General features: G+C 37.6%; 1 protein-coding gene across 6 annotated transcripts in view; it reads right to left on the bottom strand.

Moving 5' to 3' along the window:
• Positions 1–18,422, bottom strand: part of STXBP5L (syntaxin binding protein 5L) — a 478,212-nt gene that overhangs the window by 176,513 nt on the left and 283,277 nt on the right. For all 6 annotated transcript variants that reach the window (XM_005548039.4, XM_005548040.4, XM_074033375.1 and 3 more), the window contains one exon: positions 8,075–8,229. In XM_005548039.4, the coding sequence (XP_005548096.1) occupies positions 8,075–8,229 (155 nt within the window). The remainder of the gene's footprint in view (positions 1–8,074; positions 8,230–18,422) is intronic.

Here is an 18,422-nt window from a genome sequence, read left to right on the forward strand (position 1 = left end):
GAGTGCCCCTGGTATAAGAGGAAAACTACAAAAAGTAGAAAAGGTGTTGGGAATATCAATATCTCAAGTAGTCGAGATTGCCTTTAAGGCATTTAATTCATCTTGTTCAAGTCCAGGAAGGGCAAAAGCAATGTAACATGAGACAACAAGCTATGCTGCTTGCTGTGGCTCTTGCCCACAACCAGTTGAGGCACAAGATGGAGCATGCTAGGAAAAACAAATGGCCATGGGTAAGACCCCTAGGGACCCCACTGCTGGCCAAAATGGCCATACAGTCTTGAGGCCACGATGTGCATATTGTAAACAAGAGGACCATTGGAAATGGGAACGCCCTAACCATCCTGGGCAGGTGGAGGAAGAAGCTGCCCATCAATCAGCCCACCAGATACCACAGTTTCTGATAGGATTAAAAATAATGGGACTGGGGATCCTCTATGATCTAGGAACGTTGGGTAATAACTAATGTAGAAAAGAGACTTACGAGCTTTCTAATTTACTCTAGAGCTAAACTTCTTCCACTAGCTCCTCTCTTCCTGCCGGTCCACCTGACTACTTTGCTACTCTGGTTTCTCTGAAATTCAGTAAGGGGCTTCAGCTACATGGAACAGAAAAATTTAAACTAAAAATGTTAGTTTGACAGTGATGAAGTTTGAATCTAACTGCCCCTTTCAACTAGTGAGTTATGCCTGACATATGGCTAAAGTTTTAAAAATTAAAGCTACATGATCATTATTTGTATCTGGCTGCATGTACAAGTCTGGCTGTATTTGTCTATGATACCAAATTGACTTACAAATAGATGAGTACTCATAAATCAAGCAAATAAGACCAGGCACTTTTCAAGTTCATGTGACTTAGAAATTTTTTGGCAAATGGGAAGAGTTCAAGATTGTCGAATTGATGGGAATGCCTGTGTCCTCTGAATTATTGGACTTTAAGGTCATTACTTTTATAATGTTTGCCTGACATGCAGTTATATAAAATAATTAATAGATAAATAATTTGGAATGATGACTAGCTTTGTCTATTACCTGTTTTCATAAGTAATCTCAGCACACTGCTAAAAACAAAGAAATAAAGGTAAATGGGATAAATAGCTATAAATAAATTTTTATGTAATTTGAAATCCTAAATTAAATAATAGATACTCATTAAATGTACAAGGCATTTTCAAATGTGATAAAAACTGAAACAAACTGCTGAACATAAATAGAGTTGTCCTTGGTTTCTTAAATTTAATAGAAAGACTAGAAAGACTAATAGAAAGATTAAATATGCATAAAAATATGTTATAGGGAAATATCTTTTTCTGACAATTATAAAATGGCTCTTGGCCAAGCATGGTGGCTCATGCCTATAATCTCAGCACTTTGGGAGGCTAAGGTGGGAGGATTGCTTGAGGCCAGAAGTTTGAGACCACCCTGGGTAACAAGGCAAGACTACATCTCTACAAAAATAAAATAATTAGCCAGGTATGGTGACACACACTTAGAGTTTCAGCTACCTGGGAGGCTGAGGTGAGAGGATTGCTTGAGCCCAACAGTTTGAGGCTGCAGTGAGCCATGATCATGACACTGCACTCGAGCCTGGGCAAAAGAGCAAGACCCTGTCTCTAAAACAAACATAAAAAATTGAAAAATATTAAAAATAAAATGGTTCTTATCTATTAAATAATGATATGTAACAGGCAATTCAAGATTTTGTACTTCCTATGTTTTTAATAAAATTTAAGGTTACTAGAAGCTAAAAATTCCAGTTGATATATGATTCTGTATATAAAATATACCAAAGTCAGGTGTGTTTAATAAGAGAAAAAAATTATAAGTGGAAAAAATGTCTTTTATTGAGAAAAATATTTTTTTCTAAGTCAAAGGTTATTTAAAGGGAGTGTCAAAATGTGGATTTAGGAAGGAAATAGAAACAAGATTGAAAGGAACTGTAAATAAGAGAGAGAGAAAGAGATATAAGAAAAGTTATAGATGTAAAGATAAGAGAATAATTTTGTATGAGAAAGTCTTGCATGGTAAATCTTTTTCCTAGAGTGACATGATTGCTTACTTAAGAAGAAAGAGGACATATAGAGTGAGGCAGAGTGTCTCAGTAATCCATAGATGGTCTGAGTAAATCATGATAAGGTTCATGAATGGGAACTTGTGAAGGAAATTCTGGGTGTGATTAAGCTGGCTATAATTAAAAGAAATTATTTGTGACAGTCTTTCCAAAGAATAAACTTTGATGTTAAAATACACTGATACAAAGTTTAAAAATTTGGTCCCCTATGTTAAAACAACAAAGGCTTCTTTTCTTTTTCCTTTTTTTTTTTTTTTTTTTGAGACAGAGTCTCACTCTGTCGCCCAGGCTGGAGTGCAGTGGCCGGATCTCAGTTCACTGCAAGCTCCACCTCCCGGGTTTACGCCTTTCTCCTGCCTCAGCCTCCCGAGTAGCTGGGACTACAGGCACCCGCCACCCACCACCCGCCCGGCTAGTTTTTGTATTTTTTAGTAGAGACGGGGTTTCACCGTGTTAGCCAGGATGGTCTTGATCTCCTGACCTCGTGATCCGCCTGTCTCGGCCTCCCAAAGTGCTGGAATTACAGGCGTGAGAGCCACTGCACCCAGTCAACAAAGATTTCTTAAATATTAATTGCTTTTAGTAAGATTGCAAGAGGTTTTGATCTTTAATTCTGAAATGTGTTTAACAACCATCCTCTGATTTACGAACATGTTTCTATTTCTGTCACGCCTCTTCCTGAGAACTACCTAGTTTCTCTGGTTTTACTTTTATCCTGAAGGTCCAGAAAAGCAATGTTTTATTCATTATAACTTGATTGAGTACTATTGGCTTTTCTTTATATGTCTGAATTATTTTATGTAACCAGAACTTCATGCTCTTGCTAAGAACCATATATTCCCTGCTCAAGGAATATTTGAGCCTAGGAAACATAGATTCTGTCCTGTACTTCATGCTGTCCTTGTTGGGTTTTGACTACTTCAGAAAACTGAGCCTTTACAAGGGTTAAGGTTTTTACATCCATGTAACTTTCTGTATTGCTTTTGAAGTCTTCTGATTTTTATTCTTACTTTGACTAAATAAGTAACTATTATTTAGCAGTGAACTACCATTCTATTAAAGAAAGTAGTTTTTGAACTTTTTGACAACTTTGGCAGGTCTCTCCAGGGCCCAATCTTAAATTAAGCCTTTTGGCCTAAAATTAATTTTACAATTTTCCACATAGGCCCCCCTGAAGAGCCTCAAAGGGTTTATCTCTCATCTTGTACAGATATTAAATGATTAGGTTTATTTGGTAAATAATACAGGAAGTTCTGTCAAATAAGGAATGGTGTTTAACTTCCCTTAAGTTATATTTGTGTGTGTTATTAAAATGTGTGAAATTGTATAGGATCCCTAAAATTCTGATATGCCAAGATATGTGTCATAATAATGATTATTATGTTAAATGATTGTGTGCCACCGAAATATCTAAATTGCCTTGTCAATTGAAAATTCTCATCGTATCTTTGGCTATGATTTTTCTGGCTTTTTGTCATCCACAGCAATTGTTTTAAATTCTTCTCTAGAAGTACTTGCAATGAGCTACAGTCTAAAATTGCTAATCAAAATAAAGAAAAAAAATTTTTTTGAAACACAGTCTTACTCTGTTCCCCAGGCTGGAGTACAGTGATGCAATCATAGCTCGCTGCAGTTTCCATCTCCTGGGCTCAAGCTTGATCCTCCTACCTCAGCCTCTGGAGTAGCTAAGACTACAGACATGTATGACTACACCCAGATAATTTTTTTGCCTTTTAGTAGAGACAGCTCTTGCTATGTTGTGCAGGCTGGTCTTGAAATCCTGACCTCAAGCTATCCTACCACACAGCCTGCCAAAGTGCTGGGATTACAGGTGTGAGCCACTGCACCTGGCCAACCAAACAAAATTATTTAAATGAAATTAAGTAATTGATAAGGATAATGTTTTTGTTGCTTAAATGTTTTATTTTCCAAATTCAAGGAAATTTTCTGACATAAGCTATCTATAGTTTGCAGTATTTTGGTAAAGTATCCTCTGTTGAACAAAGGTGGAAGCATTTGGTTTTTTTTCCCTACTTGATTCCTTAAAATTCAGAAGCTATAAATGAGTATTCTTATTTTTATTTATGTAAGTTAAATAAAAATCTTATCTCTCTTGAAAACAGGAAACAATTGGGAACATTGGTTATATTACCAAGGTATAGACTGAAATGTTATATGTAAGAATGTGCCTAAAATGCCTGTCTTCAGGAGTTCCTAGCTTTACAGTGAGTATGTAAAAACTGTCACTTTCTGGTAGGCCCAAGAACCTTAAGACTATAAGTAAAATCTAACGCCTGACTTGGTCTGGCCATCTAGCTTCAAGAGGTTCTAATATCTGAGATTTCTTATATGATCAATGTGGAGAGGAAAAGTTATGCTTCTAAGTAAAGCAAAAGTTTATCTGTTACTAGATTCTAACATTGTGCATTGCCCTCAAGTCCTTGTTATTTGGCTATGGACTGGACTAGATTCTGAATTCTCGTAAGATCCTCTAATATTTGGTTATAACTAAATCCTGATGGAGTCCCCTAGTCCTCTTCCCCCAGTCCAGACTAGGGATGCTCTGGGGACATTCAGGGTATTTCTCCTTTTAAAATCTAACTAACTAGATGAATTAAAATATCAGAATTGGACACAAACTGGACCCATAGGATACTATAGTCTTCTTGTCTCAAAGAAGTTGATGTTGTCTCTTCTTTTGTAAAAGCCACAGTGAAAATAGCAACGGGGCCCCCCTCACTGTCTGTGTTCCACACTCTAATGGGGCACTCCTCAATTCACGTCACAAGAAGCCTAGCAAACTATGCAATTCTTTTTCTGTTCTCACCTCCCCTTACCATGACCCAATATAACTTGCTTAATTCTGCCACTTTACTTATCTTTCCTGATGTCAGGTTTGTCCAACAGGCAGAACTGCATGCTCTTACTAGACATGTCTTTTAGCCAAAGGTAAAATGGCCAATTACTTACACAGATGGCAAGCATGCCTTGGGATAGCTCACAACCTTAGTATCTGTGTGAAATATGTCCACAATACCATATTGGAAAACCATTTCACGCCTTCATGGACCACTTCACATTACCAAAAAGTCCCTTTGAGGCATGGCAACAATATTTTTTTCAGCTCCCCATCTCTCAAGGATATTGGTATGTACTAGTTACAGTTTGCATGTTTTAGCATTGCACTGAAGCCTTCTATTGTCAACAGGCCACAGCCATGGCAGTAGTTAAGGACCTGTTGGAAAATTTATACCAACATGAGAAGTCTCTTAAGGGGTTCATAATGCACGAGGAACTCATTTTGCAGAGCAAATTATTTAAAACATTTGTATAATTTGGCCTATTTATCAACATTTCAATTGTGCTTACAACTTCTAGTCCTCTGGACTGGTGAAACAGACCAAGGGAATAATAAAAGCCCAATTGGCAAAGAATTGTGGTGTGCCATTTAGCCTGCAATGGCCCAAGGCCCTTTCTTTAGTCCTCCTTAACCCTGGCATGCTTTCAGTGTTCCTTCGTAGAGTTCTAAATTCATCCAGATGGTCAGGGTAGCCAACACATTTGTGGTAGTTTCTAATCTTTACCGATCCCCTTCCAACTAGGACTCCTCATTGGCAGTCATTTCTGCTTGTCCCATTGGCCCCTGTACACCTCCTGGGAAAGGATTTTGTACAAATCTGCCAGGTCCATATTTCCTTCTCCCAGAAAGGGGGAAATAATATTAGAGTTATCCTCACAAGGAGATCTGGCCTCAGAACTGGCTTTTACCCTAATTCTCATCTCTCAAGTTGGCCTCATTAACGCTACTGACCCTCCTCTCCAAGAGCTACCAATTGTGCCCCAAGAGTCCTGGGGCACAATCCAACACCAATGATAATCCCAGACACTACAGCTGGGGATGTACTCAAGGATGCGATTTACTTGGAGAATAATCCTCTAATGAAGGAGCTAGATTAGGAAGGTTTCTGGGGTCCTGGTTTGGACTAGGTTCTGCTTGAGATGGGTATATGGTCAGAAACCTTTCTGGCACTGTCAAGAGAGTTAAAGTACATCTCCTAGCTTGTGACAAGTGAAAAGGTCCATCCTCATTACCACTTTCCTAAAAAACAAAGGTTTTTATATATGGCTTGAAAGTGAATAGGAATGGTTACATTGCATTTATACCTTATTGAACATTATTAGAAATTGTCCTAACATCTCTACCAACGTGCAGACATTTATATACACACAGACCACACATTCTCAATTTCTATTGCTCACACATCTTCTTTCTCAAGGCTTTTCATAGGACGCATTTTCCTAAGCTCAGCTGTTGGTCCTCTTCTTTCTTCATACATTCTTTCATCATTCATTTTTGTAACTCCAAAGAACACTTATATTCTGATGATTCATAAATATTACAAGACAGTTTCTCTCTTCTTCTGTTCTCTAAACAACTCTACTGTCTCATAATCAGACTTACCTTTCTCTCTTTCCAAACACTGCTATTACTATGCATGAAACCATGACTATTTAGCTTAAAAATTAATACATTATTTATACTCTGAACCATACAACTCAGCACTTAATTAAGGTCTTTCATTACTTAAACTTAACAAGTCATAATAATCTCACTCATCTGACCAGATTTTTTGCAATTTGACATCAGAGATTAGTTTAATACTTTATCTGTATGCTCAACAAGTTCTTGTAGTACTGGGGCCATAGAATGATTCAATAATTATTTGACAATTAAAAACATAAGTAAATTGTCTGTCCCTAGTAACTTTGGAAATAAAGTGCTACACTATTATTTAATATCAATTTATCCCATCTTTTAAATGTGAGACTAAATAAAGTAAGTTAATACACATAATAATGGAACTCACAACATATATATGTTTATAGTTAGGAAGTATGCTCACTTAACCTTCCAGTAGTCATGTGGAGACCATATTACTATTCACTTTCTACAAATGATAAATAAAACTCATAAATGTAAAGTGACTTGCCCAAGGTCACCTAGCTAGTAAGTGGCAGAGCTAAATCATAACCTCACATATTTTGTCCTCAAGTCCAGTGCTCTTTCCCTTATATCTGCATATTCCCTCTTAAAAACATAGTAATGTATATACACATACTATGTTGTTGTAACATGATGTGTATTTCCTTTTTTATGTTTTCACTTTTCTCACTTTTTAGATTTATTTATTTATTTATTTATTTATTTATTTATTTATTTGAGATGGAATCTCATTATGTTGCCCAGGCTGGTCTCGAACTCTTGAACTCAAACGATCTGCCTGCCTTGCCCTCTCAAAGTGCTGGGATAACAGGCATGAACCACCGCACCTGGCCACATTATTAAAATATTTCATCATCATTAGATTTCATTATACAGATTGCATAACAACATAACTAGTTGTTGTGTTTACAAAAAGTCTTTATATTCAGGATAATAAAAATATATAAGCATTTCTCCTCCCAAAGGCCCTTCTGACTATTTTCAAAATTTTAAAAAGTCATTATCCACACATCCGCAATCCTAGAGGAATCAGAGGTGCTGCAGTTGCATCTGAAGCAAAGCCAGATGTGAAACAGATGCAGCACCACCACAGTTACAGATTACTGATATCAGGTAAGTGCTTTAACTTTGATTGGCTTTGGGATGGAATTGATGGAGCTGGTCTGAGAGAGGCTATTAAGAGACCTCAGCTTCCCCAAGTGATTTCACCCTGGACCCTTATCAGACCCTCCCAGCTCAGCTTCCACCATCTAATCAAAGTTTAAAGCACTTACCTGATATTAGAACCTGAAATGCCAGGATTGCTGTACTACATCTGTGTTATTTCCAGTTTGTCAAGTAGGTACAATTGCAGAACCTGTTCCAGCACCTGTAGCTCACAGCATTATACCACAGTAGACATCCACTGCCAAAACTGAAAATATTTAACCTTAATTTTGTTAGAAACTTGTCATTTCAAAAATGATTTTCAACATTAATAGTTTCATTTTAGTTACTTACCATTTGGATAGGGCGTTTCACATAAAGTTAGAAATTCAACAATAGGATGATCCATTTCAAGTACTGTAATTGCTTTTCCATGCATGATGGTTAAACTTGGTCTTCTACAAGCTTTGTCATAGGACAGCCCACCAGAGAATATTATGAATGGTTCGCTACATAGGAAAAAAACATTAATGAGACTCAGAAGTCATTTAAAATGACACAAAGTCACAGGACTGAACCTATAAAGAACAGGTTTTGTTGTATACCATATAATATGACAGCAAAAAACTTGCCTGGCTCAAAATTTCTCATTCAATAACCTACTATTCTACCATTTCCCATTTTCTAGATGTACATTCTCACTATTAAATTTACTAATGGATCAGTCTAAAGATGTTGGGGTAGGTTTGGGGAAAGGCAGTGAGCTTGGAGAGAGGTAGATGTGCTCACTGACTCTCAAAAGGACATCTTCACATACATTAGTTGGTTCTCAAACTCTAAATCACTATCATTGGAGTATTAGTCTATGTTAGAATATCAGATTAACTAGCTGGCCTGTGGGGCCTAAAATTTCTACAAGAGAAAAGAGACAAATTTTAATATAAAATGAAATGTGACAGTGGAAAGCTCAGAATGGCAGAGGGTAAAATAAGAATTCTAGATAATGGAGTTTCTGTGAAAAAAGAGTAAAGATAAAAAGATGGAGAAAGGTAATATGTAAGAGAAGAATAGCTAATCAAAGATAAATTGCCTTTTCTATTTTACTTGTGGGCAGTCTATATATCTATATATCCTCTATATATCTTGCTCAACTAACTTACACAAGGTTTTGGGTCTGTTGCTTTATAAGACACAATTAGATAGCAGAGTGGGGTTAAGATGCCTCTAAAACATTATAGCTATCTGAAAATTATGAAATCTTTTCACGGTTTTTCATTTTTCATTTCTCAAATCAATACTTACATATCTCTAGTGTAGGTGTACAAAAGAAAAAGTGTGTTAGCAGGAAGTATTTTCAAGAAGTCAGAAGTAAATACCAAATTGAAAATATTCTTTTCTTTTTTTTTTTTTTTTTGAGACGGAGTCTCGCTCTGTCACCCAGGCTGGAGTGCAGTGGCCGGATCTCAGCTCACTGCAAGCTCCGCCTCCCGGGTTCACGCCATTCTCCTGCCTCAGTCTACCGAGTAGCTGGGACTACAGGCGCCCGCCTCCTCGCCCGGCTAGTTTTTTGTATTTTTTAGTAGAGATGGGGTTTCACCGTGTTAGCCAGGATGGTCTCGATCTCCTGACCTCGTGATCCGCCCGTCTCGGCCTCCCAAAGTGCTGGGATTACAGGCTTGAGCCACCGCGCCCGGCTGAAAATATTCTTTTCTAATTTTTTTAAAGAACTAGAGGCTTTTATTGTATCGAATTATTTGAGAACATAATGCTCATCTACATAATTCACTTACATCCCATTTGCTAAGCTGAAGGATCTACTTGTTTCTAGAAATCGCTCTATGAGATTTCTTTTTCTCTTCTATTTTGTACTGTTTGAGGCACCAAACATTATCAGTGGGACATTTACTAATCTTATGCTGGCTATATAACCAAAAAGGGGGGCTTTTTAAGAAAGTTTCTAAACAAACCTACATATAAAATGCATGTACTATTTTCTGTTTATAATTCTATCTTAATATTCTCACATAAATATTTGAGTTATAAGCAAAATAAACAAAAATACTCTAACTTATTTTACTTCAGTTGATTTGAGTACTAGTCTTGCACCAGTGATTTGATATGGTAAATCACCCAACTACTAATGGTGCCATTAAAAAGCACATTTGTTATTTCTATAAAATGTATATTTATATTATTAATAAGATTTATCCAGATTTAAAAAGCATTTCTAATACAGTTATTTATGAAATAGTGGGGGGAGGGTTACCTTTGTTTGTTGCTTTGTTTTGCAAATAAAAAGGCCATGACTTAAGAGAATGTAGTATCTTTTCATAAATATTAAGCTTAATTATCTACTATTAATGTTAATAAAGGCCATAAGTATCTATTTTTTTCCTGTGTATAAGTAGGTGAATTTACTCTCATTCCCTAATACTAATCCAAACATAGGATAAGTAGCAATTTACTTCCCCTGCTTTTTTGTATATACATTGGAAATATGTCCTCTCCAATATTGAAAGGAAGTAAAATTTCTTCTGCTCTAATTATGACTCTGCATCAGAATACTCTGGGTCTGAATTTAGTTGTTAATATTTATGCATTTCTCTATAAACTACTAAGTGATTACATAAAAAGTTACTTCCTCAAGAAAGTGCTCAGGGAACCACTCATGGTTAACTGTACTAAATATTTAATTATCATATTAAATCCTCATAAGCAATGTCCTCACTTTATTAATGAGGTTAAATAACAGCTAAGAAGAAACAACCAAAAGAAAATTGAGATCTACCAGACTTCAAAGCCTGTGATTCTAAACACTCTTATATATTGCCTCTAGTAATAAATAGCTACCATTTACTGAGTGCTTACCATGTGGCATATATTGTGCTATGTGTACATATAAAGTAAATTTTGTGTAATCCTCACAACAACCTTGACAAACAAAGTACTATTAGTCCCATTTTATACATGAAGAATCTGGGATTAATGCAGATTAAACTTGTCCAGGATCAAGAAGCTAGTGAGTACCAGGACAAAGATTCAAACCCAGACTCAAAAGCCCACATTTTTCATTTTTCATTTAATGTTTCTCAAACTGTGGAATACAACGTGGTAGTTGTTCAGCAGAAAAAAATTAAATTTGATAATTTGATAAGCACTTGCAAAACCATATCTTCTTTTAGGAATTTTGCATTTCATAGCATATGTTAAAAATTATGAGAAATCATATGGCAAGCAATCCAATTTACTTTTATAGAATTCAGAATTTCTCACATTTATTAGATTTCAGGTCCCTTTTATTCCATGAATAGCATTAGTAATTAAAGGAACACAGTTGTTTGATAATGTTGTACCACACTACATGTTGTAGCACACTAAACTGTGTCAGGTGTTATTTAATACAAAGATTCTATTAAGGGATACCTATCAGATGGACTCTTATAAAAGAAATATATGACCATATACTTGAAATGTCCTCATACTTAAAGAAAGCATTAATAAAAAATAACAAATTATGGATACATAATGTGTATGAATCTCAAAGGCATTCTGCTGAGTGAAAGAAGCTAGGCTTAAAAAGTTACGTAATATATAACCGCATATATATAACAGTCTCCAAAATGCAAAACTATAGTGATGCAGAACAGATCAGTGGTTGCCAAGGGTTAGGAGTTGGGGAGAGGAGTGACTATAAAGGAACAGAATGGGAGAGTTGTGGGAAATGATGGAAATATTCTTTATTCTTATTGTGGTGATAGTTTTAGAAATCTATACATGTGTTTAGAAACATGAAACTGTATGCCAAAAGGAAAATAGTTAATTCTACTGTAAGTATAATCTGTAAAATACATAAAGAAAACAGCATTAAAAGTTTGCTCCAATGAAGGCAACAAGATTAAACAAGTTATGTAACATAATATAATAAATATTAAATGCTAACATATATTGAGTATTTATTATATTCTAGGCATCGTATGCAGAATTTTACATGCATTATTTTATTTAATCCTTATCACATCCAAATGAGATAACTACTATTATTATCTCCATTTAACAGATGGGTATATTGAGGCTTGGAGAACTTAATTATACATAAAGTTCCTGCCATAATAGGAACAGATTAAAAGACTAGCAGAAAATAATTTTTTTTAAAATTATACTTTAAGTTCTAGGTTACCTGTGCACAACGTACAGGTTTGTTACATATGTATACATGTGCCATGTTGGTGTGCTGCATCCATTAACTCGTCATTTACATTAGGTATATCTCCTAATGCTATCCCCCTCCCTCCTCCCTCGTCCCCACAATAGGCCCTGGTGTGTGATGTTTCCCTTCCTGTGTCCAAGTGATCTCATTGTTCAATTCCCATCTATGAGTGAGAACATGTGGTATTTGGTTTTATGTTCTTGTGATAGTTTGCTGAGAATGATGGTTTCCAGCTGCATTCATGTCCCTACAAAGGACATGAACTCATCCTTTTTTATGTCTGTATAGTATTCCATGGTGTATAGGTGCCACATTTTCTTAATCCAGTCTGTCACTGATGGACATTTGGGTTGATTCCAAGTCTTTGCTATTGTGAATAGTGCCACAATAAACATACGTGTGCATGTGTCTTTATAGCAGCATGACTTATAATCCTTTGGGTATATCCCCAGTAATGGGATGGCTGGGTCAAATGGTATTTCTGGTTCTAGATCCTTGAGGAATTGCCACACTGTTTTCCACAATGGTTGAACTAGTTTACACTCCCACCAACAGTGTAAAAGTGTTCCTATTTCTCCACAGCCTCTCCAGCACCTGTTGTTTCCTGAAGCATTCCCTTTGAAAACTGGCACAAGACAGGGATGCCCTCTCTCACCACTCCTATTCAACATAATGTTGGAAGTTCTTGTTAGGGCAATCAGGGAAGAGAAAGAAATAAAAGATATTCAGTTAGGAAAAGAAGAAGTCAAATTGTCCCTGTTTCCAGATGACATAATTGTATATTTAGAAAATCCCATCACCTTAGCCCCAAATCTCCTTAAGCTGATAAGAAACTTCAGCAAAGTCTCAGGATACAAAATCAATGTGCAAAAATCACAAGCATTCTTATACACCAGTAACACACAAACAGAGAGCCAAATCACTAATGAACTTCCATTCACAATTGCTTCAAAGAGAATAAAATACCTAGGAATCCAACTTACAAGGGATGTAAAGGACCTCTTCAAGGAGAACTACAAACCACTGCTCAGTGAAATAAAAGAGGACACAAACAAATAAAAGAACATGCCATGCTCATGGATAGGAAGAATCAATATCGTGAAAATGGCCATACTGCCCAAGGTAATTTATACATTCAATGTCATCCCCATTAAGCTACCAATGAGTTTCTTCACAGAATTGGAAAAAACTGCTTTAAAGTTCATATGGAACCAAAAAAGACCCCACATTGCCAAGACCATCCTAAGCCAAAAGAACAAAGCTGGAGGCATCACGCTACCTGACTTCAAACTATACTACAAGGCTACAGTAACCAAAACAGCATGGTACTGGTACCAAAATAGAGATATAGACCAATGGAACAGAACAGAGTCCTCAGAAATAATACCACACATCTACAGCCATCTGATCTTTGACAAAGCTGACAAAAACAAGAAATGGGGAAAGGATTCCCTATTTAATAAATGGTGCTGGGAAAATTGGTTAGCCATAAGTAGAAAGCTGAAACTGGATCCTTTCCTTACTCCTTACACGAAAATTAATTCAAGATGGATTGATTAGAGACTTAAATGTTAGACCTAAAACCATAAAATCCCTAGAAGAAAACCTAGGTAATACCATTCAGGACATAGGCATGGGCAAGGACTTCATGTCTAAAACACCAAAAGCAATGGCAACAAAAGCCAAAATTGACAAATGGGATCTAATTAAACCAAAGAGCTTCTGCACAGCAAAAGAAACTACCATCAGAATTAACAGGCAACCTACAGAATGGGAGAAAATTTTTGCAATCTACTCATCAGACAAAGGGCTAATATCCAGAACCTATAAAGAACTCAATCAAATTTACAAGAAAAAAACAAACAACCCCATCAAAAAGTGGGCAAAGGATATGGACACTTCTCAAAAGAAGACATTCATACAGCCAACAGACACATGAAAAAATGCTCATCATCAATCACCATCAGAGAAAATAATTTTCTTTAGCTTAAGAGAACCTAATAATTGTAATGGTAGTCAGTATATACATCAATATTCCTTATGATGGCCGAATAGGAACAGCTCCAGTCTCCAGCTCCCAGCACGAGCAACACAGAAGACAGGTGATTTCTGCATTTTCAACTGAGGTACTGGGTTCATCTCACTAGGGAGTAGCAAGCAATCGGTGCTGGTCAGCTGCTGCAGCCCGACCAGTGAGAGCTGAGGCAGGGCGATGCATCGCCTCACCTGGGAAATGCAAGGGGGAAGGGAATCCCTTTTCCTATCCAGGGGAACTGAGACACACAACACCTGGAAAATCAGGTAACTCCCACCCCAATACTGCACTTTAAGCAAACGGGCACACCAGGAGATTATGTCCCACACTTGGCCGGGAGGGTCCCACGCCCACGGAGCCTTCCTCATTGCTAGCACAGCAGTCTGCGATCTACCGGCAAGGCAGCAGCGAGGCTGGGGGAGGGGCACCCGCCATTGCTGAAGCTTAAGTAGGCAAACAAAGCCCTGGGAAGATCGAACTGGGTGGAGCTCACAGCAGCTCAAGGACGCCTGCCAGTCTCTGTAGACTCCACCACTGGGGACAGGCCACAGCTAAACAACAACAACAACAACAACAACAACAACAAAAAGCAGCAGAAACCTCTGCAGACACAAATGACTCTGTCTGACAGCTTTGAAGAGAGCAGTGGATCTCCCAACACGGAGGTTGAGATCTGAAAACGGACAGACTGCCTGCTCAAGTGGGTCCCTGACCCCTGAGTAGCCTAATTGGGAGACATCCTCCACTAGGGGCAGACCGACACCCCACACCTCACACGGTGGAGTACACCCCTGAGAGGAAGCTTCCAAAGCAAGAATCAGACAGGTACACTCGCTGTTCAGCAGTATTCTATCTTCTGCAGCCTCTGCTGCTGACACCCAGACAAGCAGAGTCTGGAGTGGACCTCAGGCAATCTCCAACAGACCTACAGCTGAGGGTCCTGACTGTTAGAAGGAAAACTAACAAACAGGAAGGACACCCACACCAAAACCCCATCAGTACATCACCATCATCAAAGACCAGAGGCAGATAAAAACACAAAGATGGGGAAAAAGCAGGGCAGAAAATCTGGAAATTCAAAAAATAAGAGCACACCTCCCCCTCCAAAGGAACGCAGCTCATCGCCAGCAACAGATCAAAGCTGGATGGAGAATGACTTTGACGAGATGAGAGAAGAAGGCTTCAGTCCATCAAACTTCTCAGAGCTAAAGGAGGAATTACGTACCCAGTGCAAAGAAACTAAAAATCCTGAAAAAAGAGTGGAAGAATTGATAACCAGAATAATTAATGCAGAGAAGGCCATAAACGAATAGACAGAGATGAAAACAATGACACGAGAAATACGTGACAAATGCACAAGCTTCAGTAACCGACTCAATCAACTGGAAGAAAGAGTATCAGCGATTGAAGATCAAATGAATGAAATGAAGCGAGAAGAGAAATCTAAAAAAAAAAAGAAGAAAAAGAAAAGAACAAAACCTGCAAGAAGTATGGGATTATGAAAAAGACCAAATCTACGTCTGATTGGGGTGCCTGAAAGTGAGGGGGAAAATGGAACCAAGTTGGAAAACACTCTTCAGGATATCATCCAGGAGAACTTCCCCAACCTAGTAGGGCAGGCCAACATTCAAATTCAGGAAATACAGAGAACGCCACAAAGATACTCCTCGACAAGAGCAACTCCAAGACACATTATTGCCAGATTCACCAAAGTTGAAATGAAGGAAAAAATCTTAAGGGCAGCCAGAGAGAAAGGTCGGGTTACCCACAAAGGGAAGCCCATCAGACTAACAGCAGATCTCTTGGCAGAAACTCTCCAAGCCAGAAGAGAGTGGGGGCCAATATTCAACATTCTTAAAGAAAAGAATTTTAAACCCAGAATTTCATATCCAGCCAAACTAAGTTTCATAAGTGAAGGAGAAATAAAATCCTTTACAGATAAGCAAATGCTTAGAGATTTTATCACCACCAGGCCTGCCTTACAAGAGATCCTGAAGGAAGCACTAAACATGGAAAGGAACAACTGGTACCAGCCATTGCAAAAACATGCCAAAATGTAAAGACCATCGAGGCTAGGAAGAAACTGCATCAACTAACGAGCAAAATAACCAGTTAATATCATAATGGCAGGATCAAGTTAACACATAACAATCTTAACCTTCAATGTAAATGGACTAAATGCTCCAATTAAAAGACACAGACTGGCAACCTGGATAAAGAGTCAAGACCCATCAGTCTGCTGTATTCAGGAGACCCATCTCACACGCAGAGACATACACAGGCTCAAAATAAAGGGATGGAGGAAGATCTACCAAGCAAATGGAGAACAAAAAAAAAACGGGGGTTGCAATACTAGTCTCTGATAAAACAGACTTTAAACCATCAAAGATCAAAAGAGACAAAGAAGGCCATTACATAATGGTAAAGGGATCAATTCAACAGGAAGAGCTAATTGTCCTAAATATATATGCACCCAATACAGGAGCACCCAGACTCATGAAGCAAGTCCTTAGAGACTTACAAAGAGACTCAGACTCCCATACAATAATAATGGGAGACTTCAACACCCCACTGTCAACATTAGAAAGATCAATGAGACAGAAAGTTAACAAGGATATCCAGGAATTGAACTCATCTCTGCAGCAAGCAGACCTAATAGACATCTATAGAACTCTCCACCCCAAATCAACAGAATATACATTCTTCTCAGCACCACATCGTACTTATTCCAAAATTGACCACATAATTGGAAGTAAAGCACTCCTCAGCAAATGTACAAGAACAGAAATTATAACAAACTGTCTCTCAGACCACAGTGCAATCAAACTAGAACTCAGGACTAAGAAACTCAATCAAAACCGCTCAACTACACGGAAACTCAATAACCTGCTCCTGAATGACTAATGGGTACTTAATGAAATGAAGGCAGAAATAAAGATGTTCTTTGAAACCATTGAGAACAAAGATACAACATACCAGAATCACTGGGACACATTTAAAGCAGTGTGTAGAGGGAAATTTATAGCACTAAATGCCCACAAGAGAAAGCAGGAAAGATCTAAAATTGACACTCTAACATCACAATTAAAAGAACTAGAGAAGCAAGAGCAAACACATTCGAAAGCTAGCAGAAGGCTAGAAATAACTAAGATCAGAGCAGAACTGAGGGAGATAGAGACACAAAAAACTCTCCAAAAAATCAATGAATCCAGGAGTTGGTTTTTTGAAAAGATCAACAAAATTGACAGACCACTAGCAAGACTAATAAAGAAGAAAAGAGAGAAGAATCAAATAGACACAATAAAAAATGATAAAGGGGATATCACCACCGACCCCACAGAAATACAAACTACCATCAGAGAATACTATAAACACCTCTATGCAAATAAACTAGAAAATCTTGAAGAAATGGATAATTTCCTGGACACTTACACTCTTCCAAGACTAAACCAGGAAGAAGCTGAATCCCTGAATAGACCAATAGCAGGCTCTGAAATTGAGGCAGTAATTAATAGCCTACCCACCAAAAAAAGTCCAGGACCAGATGGATTCACAGCTGAATTCTACCAGAGGTACAAGGAGGAGCTGGTACCATTCCTTCTGAAACTATTCCAATCAATAGAAAAAGAGGGAATCCTCCCCAACTCATTTTATGAGGCAAACATCATCCTGATACCAAAGTCTGGCAGAGACAAAACAAAAAAAGAGAATTTTAGACCAATATCCCTGATGAACATCGATGCAAAAATCCTCAATAAAATACTGGCAAACCGGATCCAGCAGCAAATCAAAAAGCTTATCCACCATGATCAAGTGGGCTTCATCCCTGGGATGCAAGGCTGGTTCAACATTCGCAAATCAATAAACATAATCCAGCATATAAACAGAACCAAAGACAAGAACCACATGATTATCTCAAAAGATGCAGAAAAGGCCTTTGACAAAATTCAACAGCCCTTCATGCTAAAAACGCTCAATAAATTTGGTATTGATGGAACATATCTCAAAATAATAAGAGCTATTTATGATAAACCCACAGCCAATATCATACTGAATGGGCAAAAACTGGAAAAATTCCCTTTGAAAACTGGCACAAGACAGGGATGCCCTCTCTCAGCACTCCTATTCAACATAGTGTTGGAAGTTCTGGCTAGGGCAATCAGGCAAAAGAAAGAAATCAAGGGTATTCAGTTAGGAAAAGAAGAAGTCAAACTGTCCCTGTTTGCAGATGACATGATTGTATATTTAGAAAACCCCACTGTCTCAGCCCAAAATCTCCTTAAGCTGATAAGCAACTTCAGCAAAGTCTCAGGATACAAAATTAATGTGCAAAAATCACAAGCATTCTTATACACCAGTAACAGACAAACAGAGAGCCAAATCAGGAATGAACTTCCATTCACAATTGCTTCAAAGAGAATAAAATACCTAGGAATCTAACTTACAAGGGATGCAAAGGA

The sequence above is a fragment of the Macaca fascicularis genome, chromosome 2 (assembly GCF_037993035.2).
Source record: "Macaca fascicularis isolate 582-1 chromosome 2, T2T-MFA8v1.1".
Classification (NCBI taxonomy): Eukaryota; Metazoa; Chordata; class Mammalia; order Primates; family Cercopithecidae; genus Macaca; species Macaca fascicularis.